Here is a 15582-nt window from a genome sequence, read left to right on the forward strand (position 1 = left end):
GTCACTTCCTGAGCGGAGCCAGCGCCGGCAGAGCCCGGCCCGCACCTGCGGAGCGCCCGCCCCGAGGAGCCGCGCACCCGAGCGCTCGCTGCGAGGGGAGGCGGGGGAGACCCTCGGCTGCGGCCCCGAGTGGGCATCCCCGGGGTTAAACATCGCCAAACAGAGACTGTGGGGGTGGCGGAAAAGTCCAAAAATAATAAGAAAGGGGGATTCTGGCAGCGGTGAGGCGCTGCCCCGCGGGCTGGCGCAGGCAGCGCTGCCCCGGCATCAGCGCCCGCACACGGCCCCCAGCCCGGGATGCTGCGGGTGCGGCTCGCGTGGGGCTCCGCGGCCCGTTCGGAGGCCGAGAGTGACTCCTGGTGGCACGGCCGGCCCGGGAGGAGCAGGAGAGCTGGACTCACCAGCAGCTCGTTGAAGAGTCCCCGCAAGAATTAGCGCTGAAGTTTTGGCACATCACAGATGGACACCACGCTCCCCTGCACCCACCAGTGAATAAAAATCGCATTCCTTAATTTTTCTCTATTTTTCGTAGAACCTTTGACTGGTTTGGGTTGGAAAGGACCTTTAAATATCATGTAGTTCTACACCCCTGCCATGGGCAGGGACAACTTCCCCTGTCCCAGGCTGCTCCAAGCACCATCCAACCTGGCCTTGGGCACTTCCAGGGATCCAGGGGCAGCCACAGCTGCTCTGAGCACCCTCTGCCAGGGCCTGCCCACCCTGCCAGGGAACAATTCCTTCCCAATATCCCATCTAACCCTGCCCTCTGGGGGTATGAAGGAGTTCCTCCTTATCCTGTCAGTCCAGCCCCTTGTCCCAAGTCCCTCCTCAGCTCCCTTGAAGCCTGTTTAGGAAGGGGCCATGAGTCTCTGCAGTACTGAGGGGTAAATCTGCTGGGCTTCACGTGGGAATGGCCTTTAGCAGCCCTGAGCTCTCAGTGACATTTTCCATCCACACAGGCTGCACCAAGCACAGCACGCGGGCTCCTTCCGAGAGTGAGCCTAACGAGCGAACAAGGAAACTACATGACAGCTAAAAGGAAGATTTAGGGCTCATTACAAAACAGAGCCCAAACATTAATCTTAAACATATGTGAGCAGACAGCACAGATGTCATCAGGAATGAATCTGGGGCTGAATTTCATCCACCCAGCTGGATGGCCGGGCACGGTGCTAGGGATGGCGTGTAGGGACAAGTAAGGGACAAGTAAGGGTGTGAATGTCAAGAGAAGCTGTAGCTGTGAACTCAGCAGTGCTCCTGGTGTGCTGCCCTGCTGCTGCACAGCCCAGGACAACAAATTACTGTTGAGGAAGGCTTATCAGTTAGTATTTAATGCACTGAAGATGTAAGAGGGAAGCAAGCAGAAGAAGCAGACACTTAACAAGGGAGCAGCTCCCACCAACACAGTGAGGGCTGATCTCAACAAAAGTGGCTCCGTGCTCAGTACACATGAAATTAAGCAGGAGTGGCCAGTCTGAGTGGGCGATGAACAGGGAGAAGGGTTTGATGATGTGAAGGGGCTTTTGCATCATGTTCCTCCATCCCACTCAGTATTTGCTTTTCTTATCACGTGTTGAGACTGGTAGCAATAAAACACTTGCTAACTCCTTTTCCAGAACTTCAGGAATCAAGTCTGAAAATGTTTTTTTATGGTTTCCCAGTGGAATATTTCAGCAATAAAGCTCAGGGCGTAATTGAATCCATTCCCGTGGCAGCCTTGGGCTCCAAGACTCAAGCAGAAAGTTGTTTTCTGTCTGCTTCTGCAGCTCACTCCAAACCCAGCATTTTCTGCCTCTCATCCTCTATGCTTCCCAACAGATGAGCTGGCTGTGGAGAATTCCCAGCACGTTGAAAGCCTGTTGCTGAAGCAAAACCTGTTTTCCACAGACAGTATTTTCAGTAATGTTGTTCAAACAACTGGCTGTCCATAGGCCCTTGTTCTGGGCAGTGCTTTTTCCCTTTGTCAGAAGCGGGGGAAAAAAAGAAATAACTTTCAAGCTTTAAAGAACTGGCCAAGAGAGTCTTCATGGACAGAAAATTCATTCAGTTCATTTGTGAGCTGATTTAATTTGTGTTTTTGTCTCATGTGTCGGTGCCTTTGCTACCCACTGACTGGGGGCAATCCAGAAATGGGGATGGAAACTGTGGATAGGAAAAAATATAATGATCCCCATGGTCCCTTCTGAAGGGATTCTGGGGTCCAAGTCATTAAGACATGTTGATGTAGCTGTGCTAAGCCCTGTGGATAGACAGCATTTCCTTCACTTCCAGTACACAGGATCTGGCTGCAGTTACAGCCTTCTTTCCACACAGCCTTTCCAACACTTCGCTGTCTGCTCCAGTTTGTTGTTATTCAAGTCATATGCACCAAGGTTACCAACAATTTCAGAAGCTTGTCCCTCTCACAAGGACTCTGCGTGATCCTTCTGAGCACCTGAGCCATCCCAGTTATTTATGGTCTATCCTCCTGCTTCTCCTGCCAGGCAAAGAACACAGGTAAGGGGCTTGTCCAGGGCCAGAGAGTCAGAGTGTCCCAGTCACAGGCTGCTGTCCCAGTCACAGGCTGATGTCCCAGTCACAGGCTGATGTCCCAGTCACCCAGCTGTGCTGGGTACCACACACTCACAGGGACAGGTTGGCTCCACCAAAGGTCTGTAGGAACACAGAATGGAGACCAGCTTCAGAGCCACCCTCCAGTTTCAGGGGAAATCCTCAAATTTACAAAATCCTTGTAACAGCAAGTGGAAGTATTTTTAACAAATATTTCATCCCAGGGAATGAGCATATCTCTGTAATATGATCAATGTGCTCTGTGACAGAAAGTACCTGAATCACAGATGTCCTAAACAGGTGAAGCATTGCTGTGCAGAGGGCTGAGATGAGGAGTGTAGTGTCTGACTACAGCTGGCATATGATGGGATTTCCACTAAACTTAAAAATCCCTTTTCCATGTCACAGGCCATTTGCTGCACACATGCAAGAGCTTTGTATTTGCTGCCTCCCTCCCTGCCTTGGCAGAGGGTGTGACACCTGATCTGGGTGCCCCAGACTGGGAGCAATGGAAACATTGATGGATAAAATAAATAGGCCATGAAATACATATGTGAGCCTGAATGTGCTTATCACTTTGTCAGCCACATTTGGGTCTGAATTGGCTTAAAATAAGCCCAAAGTTATTTGTCCATCATCCACAAAGCCCGAGGCAGCTGCAGACATGCCCCAAAGCATCACCCTACCTTGGATAAGCAGCAGTGCAGCACCCATGGAACTGAGGAGGTAAGGCAGCAGCCAGCGTGGCTAATTGCTACTGAAAATTGGGGTGAAAGGTCCTTCTGCTTGAATTTCAGTTCTCAGCCCTATCAACAGCTAAAATTTCTTGATGTATGCACACTCTCCTCACCTCTACCTGACACATGACACTGTCCATACACACCTGGCTGCTGCAGTGACTGCTGAGGTTTGTGTCTGTCCCCTCACTGTGCTCTGTTAGCTCTGGTTCTCCAGCACGGGCTCGTGCACTTGTGATTACCCAGAATTTATGTGTTACCTGGCAGCAGCTGGTTCGCCTGACAGCACTCAGCTTAATTTCCAGTAACACAGAACTGGGCTCATTTCAAGCTATACTGTTACCTAACAAATGGAAATTAAGCCGCAGGTTGGCTTTTCCCTTATTTGTGTTAAACAAAACACGCCAGCGTTCCTTTTCCTCCTTTGTCTGGAGGCTATAACACCTCATCCCCTTTCACTCAAAGCCCTTGGTAGCCATTAATTGCTCCTCAATTTAGCTGCTACCACAAGGGTTAGGTCATGCTCAACCTACTTGCAGCCAAAGCAAGGGATAGAGCCGTGCACCATCCATTCAGCCAGAGCAGGTAACGCTGTGCAGGGCAGCCTCCCCCTCCTCTTATCCCAGAAAAGGCAGCAAGCAACAGGAATTCAAAGGCAGATCTCTTTATGGCTTTGCAAAGCCCTGGCCCAATTATTTTCTTTGTGCTCTCCACATATTTTACAGGAGATGATCCCATACGTTAAAATGCTTGGAGGGCCTATAAAATAAAGCAGTTATTGTTGCAGCAAGCCATGTTCTCCACCTCTGGGCATGCCAAGAGCAGGGAAGCAATCCTAGTGCCAAAACACTGAAAATTTTGCTGTATGTTGCTAAATATCACGCTTAAAGATTTCGTCTGGTATGAAATAACATAAAATTTGGCAATCTTATATCAGGCACCCTGGCTCACAGCAGAACAGACATAGCAGAGTATATGCACAGGCAGATTTTCCTCACAATGGTTACAGTGCTGCCAGTGCATTCCTGGAATGTAGAAATACATGGAAGCCACTGTCAGCAGCGAAGAGAAGCATGCTGTGCCTAATGCACCAGAAAAGCTATTCAAGAACTCATCCTTACATAAAAATAACTCCAAGGAGGCCGTGTCAGCTCAGCTTTGTGGCTTCACAGGTATCTGTTTGCTGTGCTGGGCACACCTGGCCTCACCCTGCACTCCTGGGTACAAACCCAGGGGTTCCAAGTGAGGGATTTCAGTTCATCCCCTCATTTGCCCATTCATTTGACTCTTTGGGCTCACAGATTCCACATCCAGTGCAGAACTGAAATAATTTTGATACAAATTGTATGAGAGAACATTGTTTGCTCTCCAGAGAATCACACCTGATGTGTGGTGGGACATGCACTTCTTCACCCAGGTATAATGAGCTCTGCTGTAAACAGCGGGTTTAAAACCCCAAATATCTGAAAGTTCCTTTTTAACATTGGTTGGAAAAGTACAAAACAAACAAACAAACAAACAAACAAACAAACAAACCCCAGCAACCCTGAATCTCCTTTGTTACAGGTGTTAAATGCCTCAAATCCTATGATACAATCAAGGCAGCTGGCTATTCCCAGTTTTCAGAAGTGGTGTTGCAACAGTGGGTTTGAGTTCAAGGTGAGGCCATAATGCAAACAGCTATTTCAGCCTCAATAATGCTTCACAATGATGTTCTCAATAATGATTTGCAGGAATATTCTCCTGATGGGACAGAGAGCCTGTAATCACATGCTGCATCACTGCTGGCCCTGTCTGGAAAAGCAGCTGCCATAATTCTGTTGGTGTTTCTGATGTAACCCAACAGCTCTTAAAAAACAGTTGTAGCTCCCAGAAATTCTTCATGTTACACCACAAAATTATACTGAGTTTCCAGAACAGAATATTAATTTCATATCTTCTAAGCCTTCACAAAAAAAAGAAAAATCAACATTTAGAAAAGCAGCCTATGGACAGCACTGCAGGCCAGGCTGGGAAGGGTTTGGAGTAACTTGGTTTAGTGGAAGGTGTCCCAGCCCATGGTAGGGGGTTTGGGATGAGATGGTTTTTAAAGTCCATTCCAACCCAAATCATTCTGGGATTCTGTGACTATTCCTGCTCCTTAAGACCCATCAAATGAACATGCCTCTCTTGCAGATAACAAGCTGGTCACCACAAGGGAAGTCAAGGAGTAAGGAAACATTACCCTTCCCTCTGAATTTTCTGTGTTCATTCAGTTGTGCCATGATTTTCATCTCTGGTATCTCCCACTTTTTAATCCCTATAAAAATGATTACAGGAATACTTATTTCAAGATAGTACTGTGATGCTGAAAGGGCAAAGGTTTTTTGCCTTGAGAACCCATTTACCTCACACTCTAGCAGAGTCTCATGTGTAGAAACTCTCCTAGAACAGACATCTCCGATCAATAATTATTTCATAAATACTGTTCGTTCACCTCTCTCAGATATTTCACCCTGACAGTTCAGTTCTGTGATAAGCCCCATAAAGTTCCAGTGTAAAATGCTCCAAGCTCTTTCAGTAGCACAAACCCTGCAATGAATTCAATGGCCTCTCCCAGTAAATGCCTCAAAAGAGAATCCCTAAACACAGTTTTCTTGGCAATAGGAGGTTTCAGAAGCCAGGTTTGAGCTGTGCCAAGCACAGATGTTGGTGGAGGTGCTTTGTCTGGGCTTAGGCACTAAACACCATCCTCAGTCTTCCATGAATAAAAGGTCAGTCCTGAGAGAATTTCATCCTTCAGCATGCTGTCAATGAACCAAGGAACACAAACCCTTTCTGTTCTGCCCACGTTCTATGCAAAACCACTCCAGGAAGGTTTGCCAGCTCCGCAGCATCATCCAGCCTAAACTCGGTCCTGCAGGAACAGCCTGTGGGCTCAGCCACCTCTGGGATCTCTGGAAGATGCTAGTTTTACTACCCACAAACCCCATATTTGACAGTGAAATCACAGACAGAGTTTTCAGATAGCAAAACAATAGGAGTAAAACGTGTTTCAAATGCTGCATTTATTCTCCTGCATTTAGTCTGGCCTTGCAGCTGGAACCAAGAGTCACACAGCTGTGGAGTCATGAAGATTTCAGCCTTCAGGAACTATCATGGAGCACTCCCCCAACTTCCAGCAGAGACTTGCTCCTCCTAAATCACAGCTTATTCCCCTGCCTCTTTTTCTAAGTTTTTTTCACTGAAATGCATCAACATTTAGAGCTCACACCACCAAGAACCTCCTGCCAACATGAACTGCCCCAAATCAAGGACGGTCTTGGACAAATCTTTTCCAAATCCTCGTAGCCAAAAATACCCCACTGCCTACATCAGTATCTGAGCAGCTACCTCGACTCCATTATCCAGAAAATGCCAGGTTTCCAACAGAGCAGATTTTAAATAGTAAGCCTTTAGTTACCGTTGCCTTAAAATAAAGCTCCTAAAACATGTTTTACAAGCATTTTTCCTGCTCTCCAGTGACACCTGGAAGTGCTTGGGACTGAAGGAATATGCAAACTACACATCTGATGCAGAAATCCTTATTTTCAGGCAATTTTAAGAAGCTTATTTTTTAGCTTTACAAGTTACATAAAAATACTACCCAGAGAACAAAAACTAATAATACTCAATTCTGTGAAGAGGAAAATACAATCCTTGCCCAGATCCTTACATATCTTGTGGAGTAGGAATCTATGGTTAAATTCCAACTAATTGATGAAAAGAAAATCCATGACAGCTCTGATTTTATTTTCATTCCATGATTCAATACACATCATGCCTTCATTAGCAAAAATTACAGATGGGAATAAAACAGATGCCCAAAACACATCCTGCCAGAGTCCTTGAAAATTAAAATTTCCTTGAATTAACTCTACCTGATGCCAAAAATGTCACAGGCTTTTTACTGAGGCTGTTATCAGTAGTGTACTTTGAATCCTTTGTACTACTATGCTAAAAAAATCCTCTGTTTGGATTCCAAGTTACATTTCCTAGCATTCCAGCTGGCTGCTGGGCAGGGGCAGAACACAGGACTACAACAGTTACCCAAATGCTAACGAGCCCTTGGTTTTGGCACTCAGGTTAGAACCCAAGTCTGACCAAATATGCAAAGAATTATTCTGGGACTGAATTTTTTCAGCACTGCTGATAAACCATTCTCCCAACTGAATATATTTCATTTTGCAAAAAGATGCAGTCATAGGATTTCTATCTGAAAGATATCAACAGATGGGTCATGGAGGGAGGACTCACCACTGTGCAAAATAATGCCTTGATTGCTGTCCTGGGAAAGGACTGGAAGTATTTATTGACCCTTAAAGATCTCCTGAGCCCTGGGAATGAGGAGAAGTGTGGAAAGTGGGAGAAGCAATTCCCTGATAAGCAAACATGACCTTGCCTGTGAAACAAAACCTGATTGCCTAAGAGGGCCTCCTTGATGTTTGAAAGAACAAGTTTATTGTCACCTGCAAATGTGTTTGTCGAGGCATGAAGAAATCTCATTTTCCTGCCTTTCAAGTAACAGCAATATTCGGAGATTACAAAACAGAAGAAATGAAGGCAACGAAATTGAGCAAAAGGATTGCACACAGAAGTTTAATATATATATACATATATGTAAAAAAAAGGAACAAGGAATGGATAGTTATGCTTTGAATTCTTTTGGATTTATGTAGTTAAAATCCATCCTGAGAAATTCACTGGAAAACTTCTTGTCATTGTGGCTCTAAAGACATTCCTATATAGCAGGTTAATAATGAAGGAGGCATATGTCACACACCAGAGGCTGCAACATCACACCTTTATGTATTCATGAGGTCAGGGAAAGGAACTGACCAGGCACAAACACACTCGGGAAAGGGAGACTTAAAAACACTCCCTCTGTGGGGAAAGAGCTGAGCTTCTTCAGAGTAGACACAATTATGGTCTGAGAACCTTGGAAAACCTGAATTTAAAGTACCAACTGGTCCTTTTTTGAAAGTGCTGTGGATTTCGTATTCATTTCCCTCCTTAACAGCTACCCTCGTGTTCATTAAAGATCCAGCACTTACATTGCAAAAGCTTGTTCCCCACTCCACTGCACAACAGAGAAATGAGAGTTTTGCTTTGTAGGATACCTTTACCTCTTCAGGTCACTGCTTACCAGCACAGAAACTAAATATCAGATAATCTTTATGTTTCAAACACAAAGATCACTCAGTAATATTGTCTCTGTACTTAGCACATTTGACTTCCCACTCACAAACTTGCAGCTTCCCTAAAACAAGTAAGGTTGTAGCAAGGACACAATTTATGGGCAAATTATGCAAAGCTGAAATGTTTCTAGGGCAATGTTTTATAGTCCCTTAGAGCTCCATACATAGTATTTTACTGTGCACTCGAAAAGCATTTATTTACACACGTGTCTGAGGTTTTCTGTCAGGTTTAAAGTTCAGACTTTTCTCATCTAATCTAATTTGTCCAAGATGGATGGCCTCACTTTTTTCCTTTGGAAAACCAATGCTGTTACACTGTTTCCAATTCTTCCTCCAAAGCAAAACTTGGGTGTTGGCAGCTCCTCCAGAATTTCAAATCCTGCCAGACAGAAATTGAAATGCTTTTATTAGAAGGAAGTCGTTTTATTTGCCTCTTGGATAACCCTTTGCAAACCATTCTTTATTCGTCTGGAAAACTTGCAGTTAATCTGGGAGTTTATAGGACTGTATTGTTACACTGCATCACTGCTTTATACAGCTGAAACTCTTCCATGGATAATAAAATTCCTAGCTGGCTGACTTGCACAAATTAACGGCAGAAAAGATGAGAACTTGCCAGTAATTCTGGTTCCCCAGAAGGGATGGTTGTTTCAGATCCGCACTGAGTTTCAAGTCTCAGGCATGAGATTCAGGAGATGACTGGCATGTAAAAAAAAACCCTCCTAAATGGATCAAAAGGGCAGCTGGGGAAGTGACAGAAAAGGTCACAGACTTGCCAGTTCCCCTAAACATGGGGTAAAAATGTTACCCCAATTTCGGAGCAATCAAAGGGTGAACTGGGTCTAGTAATCAAGGATCCAAAAAATATCAGCTGGTCACACACACTTTCCCAGGGTAATCAGACCAAAATTTCCAACCTCCAAAGTGTCAGGAAACCTGTCCTCCCTTGGCAAACACAGGAGCTGTAATTCCCGAGGAAAACAGAGGGAAGACAGGCTGGAGCATTTACTGATCACTTCACCTCCTCTAATCCTGATCTGGGAAAGTCAATATGCTAACACACACATTAAAATTCCCTCATCCCTTCCTTCAGCAACCCCACGTTAGCAGAGGGCTCTGTTCAGCTGCTTACCTTCTCTGAACTCGTTCAGCAGCTCCTCCTTGGTCCAGTTGCAAGAGGTGATGAGGAAGAAGCCCTCTGGTTTCAGCACCCTGCACAGGGATCCCACGTACAGCTTCCGCTTCCCCACCGCGTCACTGGGGTCGAGGCTTATGGCATCAAAAGTTCCCTTGTCAATGCAAATGTCAAAGCCTGACAGCTCAGCTGAGGGTGCCAGGAAGTCTTCTACCTAAACCAGAAGTCTGCAGCTGTGAGAACAATCTTCTACTTGGCAGCTCCTGAATCTTTAATGCAAAGCAAGACTTTAGGATACAAAGGTTCAATCCTGACAGTGGGTGTGCCAAGGGAAGGGTAGCTCACAGTGCCATGGCAGCTTCATTCTTCTCTACACATTGTGTGATGATCTATTTGCTGTAATCTAAAGCTCAAACTAACACTCTTGAAGCTCATTCTTTAAATCATTATTTGTACTTTGATCCCTGCCATGTGCTAGGCACTGCACAAATGCAGGAGAACAGACAGAGCCTGCCACAAAGAGATTTTACAGACACACAGGAGCAGAGACATCACACAGGTACAGAGCAGAGGGGTAGAACAGCACAGCAGAGAGCTCAGAATGACAGGCAGCCACAGAATCTCTGTGGCTGAGGCTGGAAGGGACCTTTGGAAGTCATCTGCACCTACCCCTGCTCCAGCAAGGCCTCTCAGCCTTCCTGCTGTTCAGCTACTGGTAGGGATTCTGTCACTTAAGGATTTCTTCCCCTACCTCAAGTTTGAAATTCACAATGTAGCAGCTAAAATACAGAACTTGCTACTTGGTAAACCACTACTCTGCTGCCTGTTCCAAGCAGGGAAATCTTGTTAGCCCTAATGACTGGTACAAACAAAGAACAAATAACAACCAAAAATCTTCCCATAAACAGATTTATTTGGGTAGAGTTCTCTCACAAATAGATCTCAAAAGACATCATTCATTTAGTACACTGAGTAGATCTGAATATCAATTAGCTTGTTTAATCTTGGGCTCAACTGCTTTCTATTTCCTCAATTGCCTTTCTCTCAAGACTTACCTTTAATTTAATGTTAGACATCCCTTCTTTCTCTCTTACTTTTTCTGAAAGCTGTATTGCAGAAGGTGAATAATCAATCCCTGTGAGATTTGTGTAGCCAGACTTTGCCTAGACAGAAGCACAGAATCTAAATCAGTGTGCTAGCAATTGTTTTTATCCAGCCAGTACATTCCCTACAACCCATCTGATCTCTCCTCCTCTTAATAACAGGGAAAAAACACAACTCACCTTTTATTCATTTTTATACCTGTTACCATTACAAGAGCTCAATAGCTGATTGAGCTGAAATAACTTTATTCTGCCCAAAAAACCTCACCAAAAGAACTGATGACTGAAAGCTGGTTTATGTCAAGTGGAAAACTGAGCACAACTGTGAAAAGTAACACCCTGGAGTGGAACAGGCTCTCTTATCTGCACCAAAAGTAACTTAGAAACCAGGAATTTTCAGTAATGACATGTGACAGATGCTTCAAAATAAGGGAAAAAAAACTCTCTGACATGTAACATTGGAGACTGTGCAATTACTTAGCTTATAACCCAAAATTTAAGAGCCAAAAGATGTAATACATTGCTCTAGGACAGAAATCCACTGCAAAATCACACGTTTTTCTAATTATTCATGCTAATATCTATTTGAATACAACTATTTGCATGCTGCCAGGTGTCTGTATCAGCAATTTTCAGGCAGGTTATGCACCACATATAATAGCACACAGAGGCTTTGTTAATCTAAGTTTGTTGGAGATAAGGATAACTCAGCTTAGGGAACTCAGTGAGATCCCAGCAACCCTTTGGCAAAGCAGGTGGGCTCCTGGCATCAGCTGGAGCTGGGCACGTGGGAGGGGAGCAGGGACACACGTCCTTGCTCTGAGATGGAAGCTGAAGGGACCAGCTCAGGGTAGAAGCTCAGGGTATCCCATGTGTCAGGGGCTTTGGCAAGATCCAAACCTGATGGAAGGGCTCTGATCTGCTGGCCAGCTGCAGGCTGTCACAGCAGAGACAGGGAGGAGGCTGGGGTTTGGAAAAACACATGGAGTGGTGTTAAGCATCCAGCTGCCTGTCTGCTTGTTCCAGAGGCTGACACCTCAACTGCCAGGAAAACGATGAGGAGTTTCCACAACTGTCCTTCCTCCTTGCAGCAGCCCCCCAGGCCTGAGCTCGGTGCTAACCAGCTGTTCTGAACTGAGGGCTAATTACAGCTGAACACAAAGACGCTGTTGTTTGCATGGGATGGAGAACATTTATTGCTCAGGCTCCTGCCCACGTTCCTCCCCGGAGCAAAGCAGGCTTCCTCAGATGCCTGTGCTGAAGGTTTGGGGGTGGAGGAGTAGTTCCCACAACAGCTCCTCTGTTTGCAAAGGAAAGGCTTGAGTCACTTCAGGGAGTTCCCATTCACTCCTCTAGTCTCGGGGGCAGAGAAGGAAGGTTTGGAGATAAACAACATTAAATGCTGCAGAACCTGTAGGGCCTGACTGTGACAGGAAGGGATCCTTTGCTTGTGCCAAACGTGACCACGCTGCACCCTGCAGCTGGCCTGCTGCCCTGGAGGTGATTTTACTGCTGCTGCTCCTTCAAGAAGCAGATGGAAGAGCAGAAGGAGTTTGGAACATCATCAGCTCTGCCCTGTATTTAGGGCTGACACCACACTCGGCTGAACACTCTGCACTTGAGATGTTCCTCAATATTGGCAGCTCCCACGTTACTTATAAAAATAAGAGGAGGCCAGAGCTCCCTGTGGCAGAAAGGCTTCCTCAGAAGAGCTGGAATTTTTGCAAGGCAAAAGAATTATGTCACGAATCCAAGCTACCAGATGCCTGAAGTTCACAGGGGTAGGACCACAGCCTACTAAACATATAAAAACAGCAAGGGGTGCCACTTATGTGATATTTATGTACCCTCAAGTAGTCTCCTTGCAGAGAGCTGCTGCTAATGTCCTCTGTGACTGAGATTTTTCCAGTATTGCCATTTTTACCCCATGGTGGAGTCCAACTCCAGTGGCAGAACAGTCCTACAGCAGCTGCCAAAAGAATTCCAACTTGATTTCCAAGCCTTGCAGCTAACACACACAAAAAATTTGCTTTTACATCAACTATGCAAGTGAGATCCTGAATTATTTAGCAAAAATAAACAAGGTAATTTTTAAAGCCACTTTTCAAGAGGGAACTGGACTGAAAATTTCCTATGAAAGAAACCACAGTACTGTGAGGTGCCTAATGTAAGAGAGGAGGGTGCTCTCACAGGAGTTAATAGTTTTTAAAAGCTATCAGGCTGTCATTTTCCCATAGTATATATGGAAAATCAGTTTCCTGTTTGAAAGCAAAGTCTCGAAAATTGAAGTCTTACAAATAAGATTTTTCTGTTGGGTACTTCAACCATGATAGAGCTGTCACTGCACTCAACAACCACCATTATCAGGCTAATTTCTCTTAGTGAGATGAGCGATTTCTGCTTTTGGTGACATAAATTTTCCTGTGCTGTGGTGTAGCAGCCAGTCTCCATAAAGGCTTCTAAGTCTTCTAAAATCAAAGTCTATGTTAAAAGAAAAATTCCACCTCAAACCTGACTTTGCCTTTCAGTCCCTCCAATTCCTACAGGAACTAATGGAGCCAATGGGGAATGCAAAACAACAGAAGCTGTGGCAATATTACAGCCCCTTTCTTTACCAACTCCCCTGCAGTATTACACCCAAAAAAATCAATCAAAAATAGGAAAAAAATACTGGAACTCCTGAACATCTTGTGCACAACAAAAACATCATAACAATCCAGAGCATACCCCATCAGATTTCCCACCCTGACAGAAATGGACACTTCCTTAAAAGAAGTGTTAACAACTTTTTAAGTTATTTACATTAAAGCCCTTGGGTCTACCTACTTTTTCAGATCAATAATGAGTGTTATTACGAGAACTGAGTGCAGAGAAAGGTCTGGTTTTGTACATAAGGGTACTTTGTGAATTAGTCAACTTAATTTCCTTATCTGGGGGAGTTTACATGACAATGGGAAAAAATGCAGTTTTTAATGTGGGGAAATAGGAAAGTAAAGTTAAAATAAGGGATTCTCAGCCTGATTGATTTAGAGAAATACTTCGAATTTTGAAGCCTGAAGTATTGACACGTTTTGCATTTCACACAGGTTACAGTTCCCCATGATTACCACTGCCACTTGTCAGAACTGTATTTAAACTGCTTTGGTTCTGCATAAAAAACACACAAACTAAGAATACCAACCAATTCAACCAGTAAAACACCGTTCCCAGTCCCAATGTCAAGCACAGAGCTGTCAAAGGGGACCTTGTGCTTTTCCAACCACCTGATTATGCGCACCATGCTTTCTTCTCCAAACCTGGAAAAAACAAGGGTTCAGGTAATTAAACCAGAAAAAAAAGTGCAAAAGGTACAGCAAGTTTATTTCATCAATCACTCTCTCCAGCTTTTGCAAAACCCTTTTTACTGTTACTAAAAGAAAAGCTGCCATAGCTCATATTCCATGTTCGCTTTGTTCAGATGAAAATTAATCCTGCAGCCTTAAAATTCACTGAAACACTGGGAGGTGAAAACATTCATGTATTTAAAAAGGAAGCACCAAGGGCACTTGTGTAGCTAAACCTGAGCTCAGGGATAAAAAGCAAATTTGTCAGTAACATACACCTCAATTACCAGCTCAATTTCTATGTAATGACACTTGTCCAAGTGCAGCTGAGCAATCTTCAGTGTGAAATTGGGCAAGGGAGGAACTGCTGGTTTCAATGGTAAAACTCCCCATCATTTTGTCAGCAACTCATTGAATTGCTGGCTGTGGTTTTGCAATGTCTTTTATGGTAAAGAAACAACAGAAACACTCTGCAGCAGTTATTTTATTTACCAGATTTCCCCGGTATCTCCAATGTCTTGAAAAGTTTGCAGTTCTCTTTCGTACGCAGCATCCCAGCTGGAGTCAGGGGGAGGAAAGGAGAGGATATCATAATTAATACTGGGAAATATTTAGATTTAAAGAGGGATGGGAAGAAAAATTGAAAGATAGATTTAAGCTAGATATTTGGAAGAAATTGAATGTGAGGGTGGTGAGGCACCGGTCCTCAGCATAAGGAAAACATAAACATGCGGGAGAGAGTCCAGGGAAAGTCTGGAAATGCTCCAAGGGCTGGAGCCAGGCTGGGAGAGCGGGGGCTGAATTCACCTGGAGAAAAAACTCCAGGGAGAACTCAAGAGACCCTTCCAGTGTTTCAAGGGGCTCCAGGAGAGCTGGAGAGGGACTGGGGACAAGGGATGGATGGACAGGACACAGGGAATGGCTCCCAGTGCCAGAGGGCAGGGCTGGATGGGATATTGGGAAGGAATTGTTCCCTGGGAGGGTGGTGAGACCCCAGCACATGGTGCTCAGAAAAGCTGTGGTTATCCCTGGAGGTGTCCAAGACCAGGCTGGACACTGGGGCTGGGGCAGCTGGGACAGGGGAAGGTGTCCCTGCCACGGCAGGGGTGGAAGTGGATGGGCTTTAAGATCCCTTCCAACCCAAACCATTCCATGATTCCATGAGAGGCTGAGAAGGCTCTATGCTCTGCGTACCAGTGCCACTTTACAGAATCACAGATTCTCTAAACAAACAAATAATACACAAATCAGGGACCGCTTTGTGTGGAGAGGGGGCCTTAAAGACCTTTCATTTCCACTCCCCGCGCCGCGGGCAGCCTCCCCTTCCACAGCGCGGGTGGCTGCGAGCCCCGTCCCTCCCGTGCCCGCCCCCGGCGGGGCACACCCGGTTCCCGGCCCGTGCCCCGGCACTCACTGCTCCCTGGTGCCCAGCACCGAGGGGCTGAAGGGCTCGTCCCCGGCCAGCGCCATGCCCGGCCCGCCCCGGAACCAGCGAGCGCTGCGGGCGGAGCGGCCGCG

At 45.5% G+C, this 15582-nt stretch overlaps 1 protein-coding gene across 1 annotated transcript; it reads right to left on the reverse strand.

Moving 5' to 3' along the window:
• Positions 1 to 7037: 7037 nt before the first annotated feature.
• On the reverse strand, positions 7038 to 15582 carry EEF1AKMT2 (EEF1A lysine methyltransferase 2). The gene is made up of 6 exons (XM_015633872.3): positions 15479 to 15582; positions 14557 to 14622; positions 13923 to 14037; positions 10694 to 10801; positions 9636 to 9852; positions 7038 to 8882 (listed from the first exon to the last, which is right to left on the reverse strand). The coding sequence occupies exons 1-6, from the start codon at positions 15532 to 15534 to the stop codon at positions 8755 to 8757; spliced, it is 690 nt and encodes a 229-aa protein (XP_015489358.1). The 5' UTR covers positions 15535 to 15582; the 3' UTR covers positions 7038 to 8754.

This window comes from Parus major, chromosome 6, assembly GCF_001522545.3.
Source record: "Parus major isolate Abel chromosome 6, Parus_major1.1, whole genome shotgun sequence".
NCBI lineage: Eukaryota > Metazoa > Chordata > Aves > Passeriformes > Paridae > Parus > Parus major.

Bases quoted from the DNA above. Each gene is read 5' to 3' on its own strand.
- EEF1AKMT2 (XM_015633872.3), bottom strand. From the start codon at position 15,534: ATGGCGCTGGCCGGGGACGAGCCCTTCAGCCCCTCGGTGCTGGGCACC. The intron at 9,853-10,693 runs GTAAGTCTTGAG...CTTCTGGTTTAG, and splicing joins TGTCTAACATTAAATTAAAG to GTAGAAGACTTCCTGGCACC. The intron at 8,883-9,635 runs GTAAGCAGCTGA...TCTGTCTGGCAG, and splicing joins GCTGAACGAGTTCAGAGAAG to GATTTGAAATTCTGGAGGAG.